At 36.3% G+C, this 17,435-nt stretch overlaps 2 protein-coding genes across 9 annotated transcripts in view; both read left to right on the top strand.

Moving 5' to 3' along the window:
- GTPBP10 (GTP binding protein 10) overlaps positions 1 to 14,734 on the top strand; it is a 36,684-nt gene extending 21,950 nt beyond the window's left edge. For 3 of the 5 annotated variants that reach the window (XM_032253092.1, XM_032253093.1, XM_032253094.1), the window contains exons 9-12: positions 1,444 to 1,567; positions 3,548 to 3,757; positions 5,439 to 5,631; positions 14,190 to 14,734. In XM_032253092.1, coding sequence (XP_032108983.1) covers positions 1,444 to 1,567; positions 3,548 to 3,757; positions 5,439 to 5,631; positions 14,190 to 14,238 — 576 coding nt within the window. In that variant the 3' untranslated portion in view covers positions 14,239 to 14,734. Of the gene's footprint in view, positions 1 to 1,443; positions 1,568 to 3,547; positions 3,860 to 5,438; positions 5,632 to 14,189 lie in introns of those variants that run through there. The other 2 variants (XM_032253096.1, XM_032253097.1) reach the window with 2 other exon arrangements.
- Positions 14,735 to 16,021: 1,287 nt separating this feature from the next.
- Positions 16,022 to 17,435, top strand: part of CLDN12 (claudin 12) — a 25,040-nt gene continuing 23,626 nt past the window's right edge. Inside the window, exon 1 of one of the 4 annotated variants that reach the window (XR_004261246.1) lies at positions 16,022 to 16,890. The gene's annotated coding sequence lies outside the window, so the exon portion shown is untranslated. The other 3 variants (XR_004261247.1, XM_032253098.1, XM_032253099.1) reach the window with 3 other exon arrangements.

The following is a 17,435-nucleotide window of genomic DNA, read 5'->3' as shown; positions in this document are numbered from 1 at the left end:
GCACTTAGCAACCACAATTTTCCTTGCTTCTATGAATTCAACCTTTTAAGATTCCACATATAAGTGGGATTATGCAGTATTTGTATTTCTGTGCCTGGCTTATTTCACTTAATATAGTGTTCTCCAGGTTGATCCATGTTGTTGTGACAAGATTTTCTTTTTTTAAGACTGAATGGTATTCAGTTGTGTGTGTGTATGTGTGTGTGTGTGTTTGTGTGTGTGTGTATCACATTTTCATTATTCATCCATTGATGGACATTTAGTTTGATTCCATGTTGTGACTGTTATGAATAATGCTTCAGTAAAAATGGGAGTGCAGATATCTCTGAAATACTGGTTTTATTTTGTTTGGATATATACCTAGAAATGGGATTGCTATCCAAAACATAAGGAGTCAGAACAACTCAATAGCAAGAAAACAACCCCAAATTTTTAATTTTGATGAAATTCCATTTGTTTCATTCCTTTCTTTTATTTTATTTTATTTTATTTTTTTTTGAGACAGAGTCTTCCTCTGTTGCCAGGCGCCAGGCTGGAGTGCAGTGACGTGATCTCGGCTCACTGCAACCTCTGCCTCCCGGGTTCAAGCAATTCTCCTGCCTCAGCCTCCCGAGTAGCTGGGACTACAGGCGCAACACCACCACACCTAGCTAATTTTTGTATTTTTAGTAGAGATGGGGTTTTACCATGTTGGCCAGGATGGTCTCAATCTCTTGACCTCGTGATCCACCCGTCTTTGCCTCCCAAAGTGTTGGGATTACAGGCGTGAGCCACCACACCCAGCCTCCTTTCCTTAAATTAAAATTTTTTGGTAGAAATGGGGTCTTGCTCTGTTGTTGAAGCTTGTCTTGAACTCCTGGACTCAAGTGATCCTCCTACCTCAGCCTCTTAAAGTGCTGAGATTACAGTCTTATGAATTTATTTGTCTTTAACACGAACAGAGTCTCACTGTCATGTAGGCTAGAGTGCAGGCATGATTGTAGCTCATTGTAGTCTCAAACTCCTTGTGGCCTTCAGCAGTCTTCCACCATTTATCTGTTCTTTTACTTGTGCTTTTCATGTCATTTCTAAGAAACAGTTGTCTAATACAAGGTGACAAAGATGTGCTCCTAGGTATATTTACTTTTTCCAAGAATACTACAGGTACAACATTAAGTGATCATTATTGACTTCTGAATTTTATGTATGTGAAGTCCAGATACCCATATTTGACTCTAGATGCAAAATTACAACTGTCTCTAGGATGTCATTTAAGCTAAAACATACTAATACGTGACCTAACCAGAATCATTTTCTGAAATTCTTCCTATAGTTTTCTGTTGTAGGGATTTGTTGCATTTCAGTGATGTGAATGGGCTTTAGATCACCCAGATCATTAATTACCAAATAAGTTTATAGAGAAACCAGTAATAAAATTACTGGGTTTTCTCTTTTGATTTAAAGGAGTTGGAATTGTACAAAGAGGAGCTTCAGACAAAACCTGCACTTTTGGCAGTTAATAAAATGGACTTGCCAGATGCTCAAGATAAGCTCCATGAATTGATGAACCAGCTCCAGAATCCTAAAGGTAAACCTGTTTTTTCAGTTAATTCTAATTTAATGAATAATTACAATGTACAGAGAATGCTGTTATCATCAGTGGAAAAGAAAACTGACAGTTTCTTCTCTTAAAAGTCACATTTGAAGAAAAAAATATACATAACATGTAAATAACATTGTAACATAATAATTATCAAATTCCAGAATGTTTGATATGGACAGTAAATTAAAGGAGACAAAAGAAAAAAAAGACAAATTTCAACTAAAAAGATCAGGCTTTATGAAGAAGTAAAACTTAAATTGGCCCCATAAAGCATATGTGGGATTTGAATAAAAGAAGGAAAAAGTCAGCAGCTACCTGTGAAGTCTTTCACTTTCATTAACATACTTCACAAGCTCTTCATTCCCCTAGTACTGTACATCATAAAATTATAAACAGAAGTAACAAGTTCTAAAGAAGTATGTTTCTTTGCAAAACTAACTCTGTAGGTTTCTGAAGAGGATGAGTCGTCTGAAAAGAACATTTTTCCTGTGTATGTGTGACATAGAAAAATAGAAGCTATGACTCCAAAATGATTTATTTTTCTGAAATTTACCTCTTGGACTATGTGTAAAGTAACTTAAAGGGATTCTCCATAGTTTTGAATATTGACATTTGCAGAACACCTTCTATCCTATGGCAATGATGATTTCATTCAGTTTAGTAGAGAACCTTATGCACAAATGAGGAAGAGTAGGGCATATGATAGGTGGATAACATGTTTTTCAGTAATACTGTGTCTCTGTTTTTATTCTTGGTAACAATTGAGGGACAGTATATTATGGTGTACTATCAAACAGCACCAGAGGTCCTTTCCTCTCAAAAACCTTTCCCTTGTGTAGTTTACATGTTGGAGCTTTCCTTGAGTTCACAAATTACTCATGGGATATAAATATTCCCTGATACTAAATAGTCTTTATTCCTACTATCATATGCTTTATAGGTCATTAATTCTGTTTGCTAGTTGATCTTGCAGAGAAGGGAATTTTCAGAGGAAGTACCAAAAATGAGGGTGACTCAGGAGTCTGTAGCTATTCTGACCTATCATGAAATAAAATATAGGCCCTTTAGTGATAATCCTGAGTTAGCCTCTCTGGACTTTGTTGAGGGCTTTGAATCTCAGAAAGCAAGCTCCATGTTGTCTTTTCCAATCTGTTTCAGTCCAGACTGTAAGGTAACGCACATGTTAAAAAGCTATATTGAGCCATTCAACAATGTACAGATATTCCAAAACATGTTACACATGATAAAGCCATTAATGTCATTTTTTAAAATTATATTTAAATTTTTTATTTTGAAAGCTTCTTCACGGATCTTTTTTTTTTAGTGTTATTACCTAGTTCATATCAGTTAACCCATCCAATTGGCTGCCATCTTTCCAGCCAATCGGTATGCCACGGTGACAGGAAAGAGGTAAAAATTATATAACAGTTGTTAGCCCTTGTGGGTTGACAGATTGGACTCATCTGAAATTATCTTCCCTTGAATGCTCTATTATCCCTCTTCAGTTTTAGTATGGATCCTAGGATCATTGATGATAAACCTATACTTTTGGGAAGTTAAAGGTCTCTAGCATACTGAGGCCAGGTAGAATGTCTCAAATTATAAATGATGTTAATATTTTTACAGAAAGTATCTTTCAGAGAATCAATGCTTCCTTGCCTTATTTAACCCTCCTCAAACAAAATTTATTACTTCCTTAAGTCATTTTTGTGATTCCTCTTCTACTAATACTTAGTTTGGTTTAAAATATATTCATCTAACAAGCATATTATGTGCCAAGAACCTTACCATAATCAATAGTAAAATCTAAAGGCTCTGAGAGTTTATTAGAGAGAAAAGGGACAAAAAGACATGAAAAAATGCTAAGTTTTTGGCTCCCTGCTTCACAAATCAAACCATTAACACAGTTTTAACTTACTTTCAAAAACAATGGAAATCAGCTTAGCTTTGTGTTCTTTCTTTTAGATTTTCTGCATTTATTTGGAAAAAACATGATTCCAGAGAGGACTGTAGAGTTCCAACATATCATCCCCGTATCTGCAGTTACTGGAGAAGGAATTGAAGAATTAAAGAACTGTATAAGAAAGTCATTGGATGAACAGGCCAACCAGGAAAATGATGCATATCATAAGAAACAGTTGCTTAATTTGTGGATTTCTGATAAAGTATCTTCAAGTGAGCTACCGTCATGAAAGCATGCTGTTACTGGCTCTAAAGTGAATATAATTTAAATATATTAAAAATGATATTGATGGAATGCTATTTAATGCTTAAAAACAAGGAAATCCTTTTGTCTGTGACATGAATGAACCTGGAGGACATGTTCAGTGAAATATGCCAGGCTTAGAAAGACAAATACTGCATAATCTCACTTACATGTGGAATCTTAAAAAGTTGAACTTATAGAAGCAGAGAATAGAATGGTGGTTATCAAGGGCTGGTTGGGGAGTGGAAGCTTGAGGAGATGTTGGTCAAAGTATACAAAATTTCAGTTAGACAAGGTAACTGATTTTAAGAGATCTATTGTACAGCTTGGTGACTATAATTAACAACGGTGTATTTCTGAGTAAAAATTTTTTTTTTTTGACACTGACTTTCGCTCTTGTTACCCAGGCTGGAGTGCAATGGCGCGATCTCGGCTCACCACAACCTCCACCTCCTGGGTTCAAGCAATTCTGCCTCAGCCTCCCAAGTAGCTGGGACTACAGGCGTGTGCCACCATGCCCGGCTAATTTTTGTATTTTTAGTAGAGACGGGGTTTCACCATGTTGACCAGGATGGTCTCGATCTCTTGACCAGTGGTTTTTCCATAAAAGCATATAAGGTAATGCATGTGTTAATAGCTATATTGCACCATTCCACAATGTATAGATATTTCAAAACATGTTACACATAAATCCATATTTTTTCTGCCATTTTTTAAAATTTAACTTTTTTTTATTTTGAAAGCTTTTTCACAGATCTTTTTTTAGTATTATTACCTTCTGATATATGTGTTTTTGTTCAAGAACCGTACCTTTTAAAGTTGTTGTTTGGTAGTTAAGTATGTCAACAGTAAAAAAAGTAACTAATGGCCAGGCATGGAGGCTCATGCCTGTAATCCCAGCACTTTGGGAGGCCAAGGAGGGCAGATCACTTGAGATCAGCAGTTCAAGACCACCTTGGCCAGCATGGTGAAACCCCGTCTCTACTAAAAATATAAAAAATTGGCTGGGTGTTGTGGTGCATGCCTGTTGTAGTCCCAGCTACTCTGGAGGCTGAGACAGGAGAATTGCTTGAATGCAGGAGGCAGAGGATATAGTGAGTGTGAGATTGCGCCACTGCACTCCCGCCTGGGTAACAGAAGTAGACTCCATCTCAAAAAAAAGAAAAACAAAGTAAGAGCTAAAAAGTACGTTTTACAAGTTTATGGCCAGTCCACCTGTAATATTCTCTGATATTCCTTAGGATGTCCCTATTGAGATCATTTTTAAAATTTATATAGAAGCATTCTCTAGATTATTATTAGAATGAGCAATTCAGTTTTGTTTGTTTTTGAGCCTGTCTTGTATCTGGCTGCACTAAATATATAATAGTTCTCTTTTGTGGAGACCTTAAAACCCTAAATTTGAATGCATGTTTAATGATAATAAAGTTATAACAGAAACCAGCAGATAGACTGTTCATAGTTTATGTATTGTTCTCAGCTTAAATTTTTTTCTGATTTGATAACGTGGATGACGTTTTTTCCAGTATTATTTTACTTATATTTGTTTTGTTGTCTGTTTCTCCTACCTCCCATTCCAGTCCCCAAACGCTTTTTTTGTATTTCTTTTTTCTTCATTGCTTATGAATTTATTGAGTGTCACTCTTGTAGCAAACACTGTGCAGGTTGCTGTATGTACCCATGTTGAAGAGAACAGACGGGACCTATTGTCCTTGTATATCTCACATTTGATAACAGAAACTGCAGGGGATTGGAATAGACTCATTTATTCACAACAAAAGAATAAGAATGAGGAAAAGCATTTGGAATTTGTGCTGATCACAGTGACCAGGCTTTGTATTGGGTATGTTTTACATTTGTAACTTCAGTGCTATTTTTTTTTAAGTTCTGTTATTTTATAAATGTAAACAAGTAGCAGTGTAAGGACAATTTCATCAGGTGAATGTCGGAAATACTGGCACCATGATCTTATTTTGTGCTGCGGCAAAGGGTAGTAGATGTGTGTTCAGGATTATTTGCTCTGTCAGTAATGCCCAGGGTGCCACTCATGACTAACCAAAGCATTTTATTACATGAGTCACTAAAATGTTCAATTAATTAGTATTTTCTGGTTACTGCAAGTGTACTCTATGTACCTTTTTTTGACCTTTGATTTTTATTCTGACCGAGAAAATTAGATTCCTTTTTTATCTTTTAAAAAATTTGAGAACATAAAGACTTGTTTTGAAGTCTTTTAACATTATCTCAGATGCATTTTATTTTGTCCTTAAGCAAGACTTTTCATTTTTACCTTTTAAAATGTAATTTTCAAAATATATGCTTTTTTAAATGCTTATTATATTACTGAATAACCAGAGTATTAAATTCAATGTATAGCAAATTCTTACAGTCCCAGTAGCTCTGCAGAGCTTTCTATATCAGATTTATTTACCATCATGAAATGCAAGTTTATATAATATTAGGTATATTGTACTATGAAGTTGGATCTGTGTACTGAAAAATTCCAGAATACCTATTATATTGCGCTTTTTGTGATATATATTCATATTATTGTATGTCATAGCAAGATGAACTTTTTTAAAAATGATAAACATGTATTAGTTACATAATCAGGAAAAAAGTCTTTTATAATGGGAAAAATTAGGTCAAGGATATTTCAGTTTTTATCCAATTAGTTTTCTTGTAAAGTTATGTATTTTCTTTCATCTCAGTGTTATTTGCTTCTCAAAAATGGAGGTTAGAGATTCCTTCCAGTAGTTAATGAAAGCTACAGACTTTTCTTGCCAAAAAATGTACATAAACACTTAAAATATTTTCCAAGCAATTTCACAGTGTTTGCAAAATTTAGATTGAAAACCCACTTTCACAAATCGCATCTAGAAATTTGCAGTGTATTAAAGGTATATTAAAAATAATGTTCCAAAGCAACAGCATAAGTACACTTTAAAACTGTAGCTTAAAAATGAAAATTAGGAATAACATAACTTGTAAACCTACATAAAATATATTTTATTGCAAAAATATGGCAACATTTTGTTTAAAGACCAAATAGTGAATTGAATTTAATGCCTGTCTTTAAATCCTTAACAGTATCTCAAATTTGGTTTAAATCTGTCTCTTTTTAAAGAATAGAAAGTGAAACAAATCCAAAAATCTTGTTTGAGTACATGGTCTGTGTTAGTAATCATATCTAAAGTGGTAATGTTACCATATGCTGGGTACTGTACTGAGTATCACATATGTTAACTTATTTAAACACTACACTGTATTGTCTGCTAGCCATGTCATTTTTTTAAGTTGGGTGGTGAATACATGAGTTGTTTTTTGAACTCTTGGGAGCCGAAAGCATTTGGTAATTTTTTAAAAGACATTTATAAAAAAAAAAAAGTCTATGCCTTATCAAAGTTTATAACTCAGGAATTACTGAGATAAACAGTGGACAAAAAATGTTGGCAGATAACATACATAATTTTAATTGCAAAGTTAAGTGGTGAAAAATATCTTTTTTTCTTAAAGAGATATTTCACATCTATTTTATTTGTTTAGTTTTATTATTTATTCTTCTTAGAGACAGGGTCTCTCTCTGGAGTACAGTGGTGTGATTATAGCTGTCTGTATCCTCAACCTCCTGGGCTCAAGTTATCCTCTTGCTTCATTCTTCCAGGTAGCTGGGACTATAGGTGTATGCCTCTATACCCGGCTAATTTTTTAAGATTATTTTGTAGAGACGGTCTCATTATGTTGCCCAGAGTGGTTTTGAACTCCTGGCCTCATGCAATCCTCCCACTTTAGCCTCCAAAAGTGTTGGGATTATAGGCATGAGCCATTCATGCCCAGCCAGTTTTCTGTTTTCTAATTGGAGGTTGGCAAGTAGGGAAAAGTATTAGGGAAATAGCTTTAGTTCTGAGTGGATGTCAGTAGCCAGCTGAAGAAAAAGAAAAAAAAAAAAAAAAAAAAAGTAGTAGAAATGAGAAAGGGAGAGAGGGAAGAAAGAAAAATATGGATGCTGGGAAGTTGTATGTCTCTGTGGATATCTCTGAAGTATCAGGTGTGGTTATTGTCTCAGTTGGCTGTTGTAAGCATGAAAAAGCCAGGGGCAATTTCACCTACCATTTTTGACCATCATCAACCACAAATTTTAGGCAATTTGTTAGAATTTTAAAAAAATGTTCTTAATAGTTGTTGGGTACCTGGAAGATATCAAAGAAAGTAGTCACTTTTGTATATATTATTAATGTGCTTGTAATAGAAATTCTTTGGGATGTCCAGATAAGATACCAAGCTATGTGAAGCATAGCTGTTATTCAAGTCATGTCCTTTGAAATACTTGGAATTTGAAGAACAGGACATGTAGCTTATGTTGTAACTAATTTGCGAGCAATATATGGCAAGATAGTCTTTTCCTATTTATTTTGTAAATTAATTGAAATTTGAAAGCAAAATTTGAGTGCATTGAAAGTTGAAAGCAAAGGACAAAAGCTTCCTTTGTTCATGGCCCATAATATTTTTCTGAAATTGCCAATATCTTCTGATCAGTACTTTCATTTTTTAAATTGGTTATCAAACATTGTTATTGGTATTATTTCTATATAAAAGGCTTTAAGAAGACTGCGGTGTAATTTTCTTAAGACAAAAGACATGATTATAAGCTAAAATATACCTTCAGTTTTGTGTGCTACAAATCGAGGGAGATTGAGAATCTTTTAAATCAAGGGCAGACATTGAGTAAAAGCTTATGACTGGATGGATTTGAAACATGATTAAATGACAAAGTAAGTAAAAGCCCCTAGTCAAGTGAATTATAATTGGGGAAATAACAGGACTAGATAAAAATTGAACCTCTGTTTCAAAAACAAATCTTTCCAGGAAGCAGTACCACTCTGGGGTCAAGAGAAATTGTAAGAACAATAAAATGAGCACACATGACCTTCCTTCCTATGAAAACATGAACCAGAAAACTCCCCCATGATTTCCTTATGTTAGTATAGTGTGTATTGCTGAACTTTTCCATTTATATTTTTGGACCTCAGTTGACTATAAGTAACTGAAACTGAGGATGGGGTGAAGGAATACCTAAAACCTTGGATAGTACCAAACACTATATATGTTTTTTCTATACCACACCTATGACAAAGTTTAATTTTTAAATTAGGCACAGTAAGAGATTAAAAATATTAAATTGGACCAATTATAGCAATATATTGTAATAAAAGCTATGTTAATGTGGTCTCCCTCTTGAAATATCTTACTATACTGTACTCCTGATTATGTGAGATAAAATGCCTACATGATAAGATCATGTGAGGCAAATTACATAGGCATTGTGACATACCTAGTGTTAGGCTACTGCTGACCTGACAACACATCAGGAAAATCTTTTGTTTTGTGTGATCCTGGATCATGATGTCAGGAGCAGATGATATCTATCCATGGCGAATGGGAGGGTAGCATATACAGTATGGATACACTGGATGAAGAGATGATTCATCTGGCAAGATGGAATGAGATTTCCTCATGTTACTTAGAATAGTGTGTATTTCTAAACTTTTCCATTTAATATTTTTGGACCACAGTTGAGTGTAAGTAACTGGAACTGAGGATGGGGGGAATGGAGGACTATAGTAAATAGTAAATAGTAAATCCAAATTTGTAATACCTCATCAGAAACTCGACATGAAAGTTCAGTTTACGAAGTTATTTAAAACTGCAAAAAAAAAAAAAAAAAAGTGGTGATGGTAGGAGGGAGTGGTAGGCATGGTAAGAGACAAAGATTTAAAACACCTTAATATTGTAGTTACAGGCAAAAGCCTTTAGTTATCCTATTTATTGGCCAATCTTTTGTAAATCCTCTCTCTTCTTCCTTCCCCATCTTCACTAAGTAGCTTTATTCAAGAATATTAGAAGCAAATGTGCTATCAAATTTGATGGTGCATTACAAATTTCTAACAGTTTGTAAAGTGACATCTCACTGTTTAATTTACTCAGAATCTTCTTCCCTTCCTTTATTCACTAGGGCTGCTGTAACAAAGTATGACACACCGGGTGGCTTAAACAACAGGTATCTATTACCTCACAGTTCTTGAGCCTGGAACTCCAAGGTGTTGGCAGGGCTGATTGCATCTGAGTACAATAAGAGAGAATCCGTTTCATGCCTCCCGCCTAGCTTCTGGTGATTTGGGGCCTCCCTGGGTCCATATGTTCTCATTGTTCAACACACGCCTATGAGTGAGAATATGCAGTGTTTGATTTTCTGTTCTTGTGTCAGTTTGCTGAGAATGATGGTTTCCAGATTTATTCATGTCCCTACAAAGGACACAAACTCACCGTTTTATGGCTGCATAGTATTCCATGGTGTATATGTGCCACATTTTCTTTATCCAGTCTATTATTGATGGGCATTTGGGTTGGTTCCATGTCTGTGCTATTGTAAACAGTGCCACAGTGAACATGCATGTGCATGTGTCTTTATAACAGAACAATTTATAGTCCTTTGGGTATATTCCCAGTAATGGGATTGCTGGCTCAAATGGAATTTCTATTTCTGGGTCCTTGAGGAATTACCACACTGTCTTCCACAATGACTGAACTAATTTACACTCCCACCAACAGCGTAAAAGTGTTCCTATTTCTCCACATTCTCTCCAGCATCTGTTGTCTCCAGATTTTTTAATGATCGCCATTCTAACTGGTGTGAGGTGGTATCTCAATGTGGTTTTGATTTGCATTCCTCTAATGACCAGTGATGATGAGCATTTTTCTTATGTTTGTTGGCCTCATATATGTCTTTTGTAAAGTGTCTGTTCATATCCTTTGCCCACATTTGAATGGGTCTGTTGTGTTTTTTTTGTAAATCTGTTTTAGTTCTTCGTAGGTTCTAGATATCAGCCCTTTGTCAGATAGGTAGATTGCAAAAATTTTTTCCCATTCTGTTGGTTGCTGGTTCACGCTGATGATTGTTTCTTTTGCTGTACAGAAGCTCTGGAGTTGAATTAGATCCCATTTGTCTATTTTCGCTTTTGTTGCCAATGCTTTTGGTGTTTTAATCATGAAGTCCTTCCCTATGCCTATGTCCTGAATGGTTTTACTTAGGTTTTCTTCCAAGGTTTTTATGGTGTTAGGTCTTATGTTTAAGTCTTTAATCCATCTGAAGTTAATTTTAGTGAAAGGTGTCAGGAAGGGGTCCAGTTTCTGCTTTCAGCACATGGCTAGCCAGTTTCCCCAACACCTTTTATTAAACAGGGAATGCTTTCCCCATTGCTTGATTTTGTCTGGTTTGTCAAAGATCAGATGGTTGTAGATGTGTGACATTGCTTCCAAGGCCTCTGTTCTGTTCCATTGGTCTACATCTCTGTTTTGGTACTGGTACCAGTACAATGCTGTTTTGATTACTGTAGCCTTGTAGTATAGTTTGAAATCAGGTAGTGTGATGCCTCCAGCTTTGTTCTTTTTGCTTAGAATTGTCTTGGCTATGCAGGCTCACTTGGTTCCATATGAAGTTTAAGATGGTTTTTTTCCAGTTCTGTGAAGAGGGTCATAGGTAGCTTCATGGGGATAGTATTGAATCTATAAATTACTTTGGGCAGTATGGCCATTTTCACAATATTGATTCATCCTAACCATGAGCATGGAATGTTTTTCCGTCTGTTTGTGTCCTCTCTTACTTCATTGAGCAACGATTTGTAGCTCTCCTTGAAGAGGTCCTTTACATCCTTTGTTAGTTGTATTCCTAGGTATTTTATTCTCTTTGTGGCAATTGTGAATGGCAGTTCATTCTTGATTTGGCTCTCTTTAAGTCTGTTATTGGTGTATAGGAATGCTTGTGATTTTTGCACATTGATTTTGTATCCTGAGATTTTGCTGAAGTTACTTATCAGTTTCAGGAGATTTTGGGCTAAGACGATGGAGTCTTCTAAATATATAATAATGTCGTCTGCAGCTAGAGACAATTTGACTTCCTCCTTTCCTAATTGAATATGCTTTATTTCTTTTTCTTGCCTGATTGCTCTGGCTAGAACTTCCAATACTATATTGAATAGGAGTGGTGAGAGAAGGCATCCTTGTCTAGTGCCAGATTTCAGAGGGAATGCTTCCAGTTTTTGCCCATTCAGTATGATATTGGCTGTGGATTTCTCATAAATACCTTTTATTATTTTGAGATAAGTTTCATCAATACCTAGTTTGTTGAGAGTTTTTAGCATAAAGCGCTGTTGAATTTTGTTGAAGTCCTTCTCTGCATTTATTGAGATAATCATTTGGTTTTTGTCTTTGGTTCTGTTTATGTGGTGAATTACATTTATAGACTTTCATAGGTTGGGCCAGCCTTGCATCCCCAGGATGAAGCCTACTTGATCGTGGTGGATGAGGTTTTTGATGTGCTGTTGCAATCAGTTTGCCAGTATTTTATTGAAGATTTTTGCATCTGTGTTCATCATGGATATTGGCCTAAAGTTTTGTTTTTTTTTGTTGAGTCTCCGCTGGGTTTTGGTATCGGGATGATGTTGGTCTCATAGAATGATTTGGGAAGGATTCCCTCTTTTTAGATTATTTGGAATAGTTTCAGAAGGAGTGGTACCAGTTCCTCTTTGTGTGTCTGGTAGATTTGGTTGTGAACTCATCTGGACCTGGGCTTTTATTGGTTGGTAGGCTATTAATTGCTGCCTCAACTTCACCCCTTGGGATTTCATAAGTGAAGGAGAAATAAAATCCTTTTTCTTTCCTTTCTTTTTTTTTTTTTTTTTTTTTTACTTTTTTGTGATCTAAGTTGTCTCTCTTTAATATTTTTTGTAAGCCTCATGGTAATCACAAAAACCCATAATAGATTCATTAAAAATGAAAAGCACTAATTAAAATACTATGAGAGAAAATCATTTAATCATAATAGAAGACAGGAAGAAAGAAAGGAGTTATAAAATAACCAGAAAACAAGCAACAAAATGGCAGTTCTTACCAGTAATTACTCTGAATGCAAATAGATTGAATTTTCCGATGAAAAGGCATGGAGTAGCTGAATAGATATGAAACAAAGCCCAACTATATCCTACCACTTCACCTGTAAGGACACGCTTGGTGAAAGTGACGGGGTGGAAAAAGATATTACATGCAGCTGGAAACCAAAAAAGAACAGGAGTAGATATACTTGAATCAGATAAAATTGACTACAAATCAAAGACTGAAGAGAGACATAGAAGGTCACTATATAATGATAAAGAAGCCAATTCAGCAAAAGGATATAACATTACAAATATCTATGCACCCAACACTGGAGGTCCGAAATATATGAAGCAAACATTAACAGATCTAAAGGGAGAGATGGACAAGAATACAATAATAGTAGAGGAGTGAAACGTCCCACTCTGTAATGAACACATCATCCAGACAGAAAATTAATGAAGAAACATTGGAATGAAACTGAAAATTAGGCCAAAAGAATGTATTTTATGAAGCAATATTGGCTGCTCTAGAGCCTCCAGAACTGAAAAAGAGCTGCAAGTGTGTGCTGCTATGAACATCTTTCGAGAGCCTTTTCTGCGCAGCTGGTATTGGCATCATACCAAAAGCAGTGTTTATCAAACTAGAGATTAAAAATCAAAATTCATTTTTGCAATGAGAAATGCCCTGCAACATGTGTACATGTACTCATGTGAGACAAGGCCCGTAGATATCCCCACCTTCCCTCTCCCAATACTAGTTAATTTTGAGTAATTGTGTATTGTCAGAAAAGTGACCAGTATTAGTTTTTATCGTTCCAAAATTTGTTTTTAATTTAATTTTTTTGTTTAAAAGCAAGGCATGCTGTGTTGACTTTGTAACAGACTAATCTGAATTGTTAAAACTGCTCCCTGGTTATACTCTGGAGAGTAATCTGGGATATTTTAGTGGGATTTTTCCCCTTTTTTTGGGGGGGAGGGGGAGTATGGGTAGCGTTTGATTTTTAGTCTTGTTTATTTTAATTAACCAATGTACAACCCTTAAGTAGAGGAGGACAGATTAGTTCCACATTCCACTTTTTAGATTTCATTTAGAAAACATCTTCTCATTCTGGTGCCCTTAGGAAGGAGTATAGTAAATCCTTCATTTGATAATGTACTACTTTTTGAAAGTTGCCTTTTCTGTCTACCCTTGAATAGATCCAGTATTTTATGACACTCGTGAAAGTGCGTGGAACTTGTCTTGTCCCTCCTTTTTATATATGTGACTATGACTTTCAAAGACATTTGTTTTTTATTTCCTGATTTGGGGGAAAATTAATTCCTACCTTCTTTCACTAAAAAATGAAGAAAAGTATTGCACCTTTGAAATACACTAACTGGATTGAACATGTAATTTAAAATAAATTTTTCCCTGTCATTGTTTTATATGCTTAGCATAGATTTACAACTCAGTAATATAATTTATTCCTAGATTGAAGCTGGAGACCTATATGTACAGGAAATGTGAGAGGCAGTGCTAGAAGACAGACATCTATGGAATGATCCATATCCTTTTAAGTTATGAAAATGAAGGTCTACTTCATTAAGAAACTGGAGGTGAGGTGAAGGTGAGGAGAGCACTTAACAATAAGGGCACCAGTCAGGGGAATCCCCTTATGTGGGACATAAAGAATTGAATCTCCTGAAAATAGAGATTAGGCTGGTGGTCATCAGAGATCAGGAAGTGTACGGTGGAGTAGGGATTTGAAAAGAAGTTGATAGGAACAAATACATGGTTTGATAGACGAACTGAGAACTAATGTTAGTACGGTGACTGTAGTTTACAGTTATGTGTTGTATATATCAAAATAGAAGAGAATTCAAATGGTTTTAGCATAAAGAAAACACAAATATTTAAAGTAATAAATATCCCAAGTACACTGATTAGATCTTTACATATTATATGAATGTATTATATGATCATTTCTACTTTGAAACACTAGGTACATCTATTAAACAGTAAAGAAAGAAAGAAAGCCCTGCTGACATCCTGATTTTAGCCCGGTGAGACCTGTGTCAGACTTTTGACCTCCAGAATTGTAAGATAATAGATTTATTGTGTTTTACACCTTTGAGTTTGTGATACTTTGTCACAGCAGCAGTAGAAAACTAACACAGTGACCAAATGGGAATCTCTGTAGAATTTCATTGGTGAATGGTATATTGCAGTGAATTTAAGAGTTGACTTTTCTCCTTGAAGAATCTCTAATGAGAAAAACAGGAAAGCCAGGATTGTTCATTGCAGATCTTAATTCTTATCTAAAGTACTTTCAAAAATTATATTCCAATTATCTAACTACTGAACTCCAACAGGGTTTTTAAGTTTTCTGTTCTATCTTTGCTATTCCAGAGGCAGGCATTTTAGACCCCAGCTTGAACAGTAAGTCTAGGAATAAGGTTGTTTTTCCTTCCTTTTTGTGCTCTGATTTTTAAAATTATTGTAATCAATTGCATGTACTTCCCAGCTAAAGTCCTCTAATCAGGCAGTATTCATCAATGATTGGGAAATAAGTTATAAAATGATTTTGTACATAGTTATTTGATTCAATTCAGCTTTATAGATGAGAGAACTGAAGTTCAGAGGAAATAAGTGATTATCCTTTGTCACATTGCCATTTTCCATCTGCTATTGCCAGAGCTGGCGTGGAGCCCAGAAATCTTTTCACTACCCAGTGCTATCTTTCTTCCTTATTATTACATTTCCCAGTTTGGCTTTGGGATCGCATAGCTTCTGGCCTTAGATAACCTTATCCATCCTCTAAAGCAGTATCACACATAAGAAGGGGGTAGCAGTGAACTGATAGTAGCTTCTCCACCCTCACTTAAAAAAAAAATTCCTGACAAATAGCCTGTTACTAGAGCAACACAAAATGGAAAATGCTAATAGCAAACATATAGTCCTTACCGTATGTTAGACACTGTTGTAACTGTCTCTATAGTAATTCATTTAACCCTCATCACAATTTTCTGTTGTAGATATACCGTTACACAGGGGTTACCTTACTTGCCCAAGGTTATACTTACTTGGGATGGGTGCCCCAGTGAAGGTGACTAGCTCATTAGAAGATTAGCAAAAATTCTTAAATCTGGATTTTTTTTCAGATACTTTTTTTCCTTTTTATTTTGAAAAACTTCAAAGATACAGAGAATGTGAAGGAATAGTACAAGAAAGGCCCACATATGTATTCTTCATGAATGCAACAGTTGTACACATTTGCACACTTCATATCCATTTGTGTGTGTGGTGTGTGTGTGTGTGTGTGTGTGTGTGTGTGAGATCATCTTTAAGTGGTAGGCATCACAACACTTCAGCATCCTTTATTTTTTAAAAGATCGGATCGTTGCTATTTAGGACTTCAGAATTCTTTTAATTCAGATATTCATTCACTAATGCAGGACAAGAAAGAGGCAGGACAGTAGAAATTGTGTGGGAGAGTAAAGTTAGTTCAAATATTGAATAGCTAGCTATATGTTCTATACTTTAGCTATATTATGTCCCTTGATTTTTAAGACAACAGTATGATGTAGGTGATCTAATTATCCCCATTTTTACAGATAATCTCCAGATATAGAGAGGTAACTTGCCTGGGCCACCCAGTCAATACACAGCAAAGCCCCATACAAATCTGGCCTGTTTGGTTCTAGACTCTGAGCTGTTTTCGATTTTGTGCCTAGGTAAACACTTTTGAGGAAAAAAAAAAAAATCCAGATTTAAGAATTTTTGCTAACCTTCTTAAGGGCAAATTACCTTTACGGGCAACTCAAAACTACTTTTAGTTTTGTTTCATTTTGCCGTTTTGTGTGTGTGTGTGTGTGTTTTTTTTCTTTAACCGATAACCCAATCTAGACGGAACCTAAGGTGCAAAAGGAATCCAGGGAGGCGGAGGGGGAGAAAGGGAAAGGTAGGTGGTGGTCGCAGGATGTTGCCTACGATTAGAGGCCCAGTGGATTCTGGGAATTGTAGTCCCGGACATCCAGGGCATTGCCGTTTAGGGCTACGGGAGAACCTGACTCTGCTCCCAGAAGCCTCTGGTGTACCTCGCTGGGAACGCACTTCCTGGGACGCTGAGAGGGAGACGCTCCAAGAGGCTCCTCAGTGTGGGCGAGTAAAATGCCCTGCGTGTGAGAAGCAGGTAGGTGTGGTCAAGATGTTCCGATTTCTGGGTCTTTTGCCTAAGTAACTGAGGATTTTATGTAAAACAGCTAAATCCAGGGGAATCAGGGGCATTGGACGACGCTGACCACCTTTGTGGATGTGAAAATTGAGTAAGTATTTGGTAAGGCTTTACAAAATTATTTTGTACACAGGAGTATGGAAATGTCGACGTGTGTTGCCGGAGCTGCTAAGGGCTGGAAGCTTTGCTGGCTCCGGTGTGCGGAGGAGCCCAGGCTGCTATTTTTGAATAACCAGCTGATGCTGGTTGTGTAATGATGACCTGCTTGCGGTTCAAACCCACTCAGTATTGCAGGGATGGGCTAGCTCTCAGAGCGTCAACAGTCACTGTTGCGGTCTCTTTCCATTGGCTCTAACTAGTAGGGCATTTTTTTCTTTCTGCCAGGTCTGGTGCTGCTAAGCTCAGGGCTCGAAAGGAGGGAGGGAAGCGGGCGGAGGGGGCGGAGGGGGCGGAGGGGGCGGAGGGGGCGGAGGGGGCGGAGGGGGCGGAGGGGGCGGAGGGGG

This window comes from Sapajus apella, unplaced genomic scaffold, assembly GCF_009761245.1.
Source record: "Sapajus apella isolate SASKATOON/1434 unplaced genomic scaffold, GSC_monkey_1.0 scaffold81, whole genome shotgun sequence".
Lineage (NCBI taxonomy): Eukaryota > Metazoa > Chordata > Mammalia > Primates > Cebidae > Sapajus > Sapajus apella.
The sequence above is the reverse complement of the archived record's forward strand: the minus strand, read 5'-3'. Positions and strand labels throughout refer to the sequence as shown.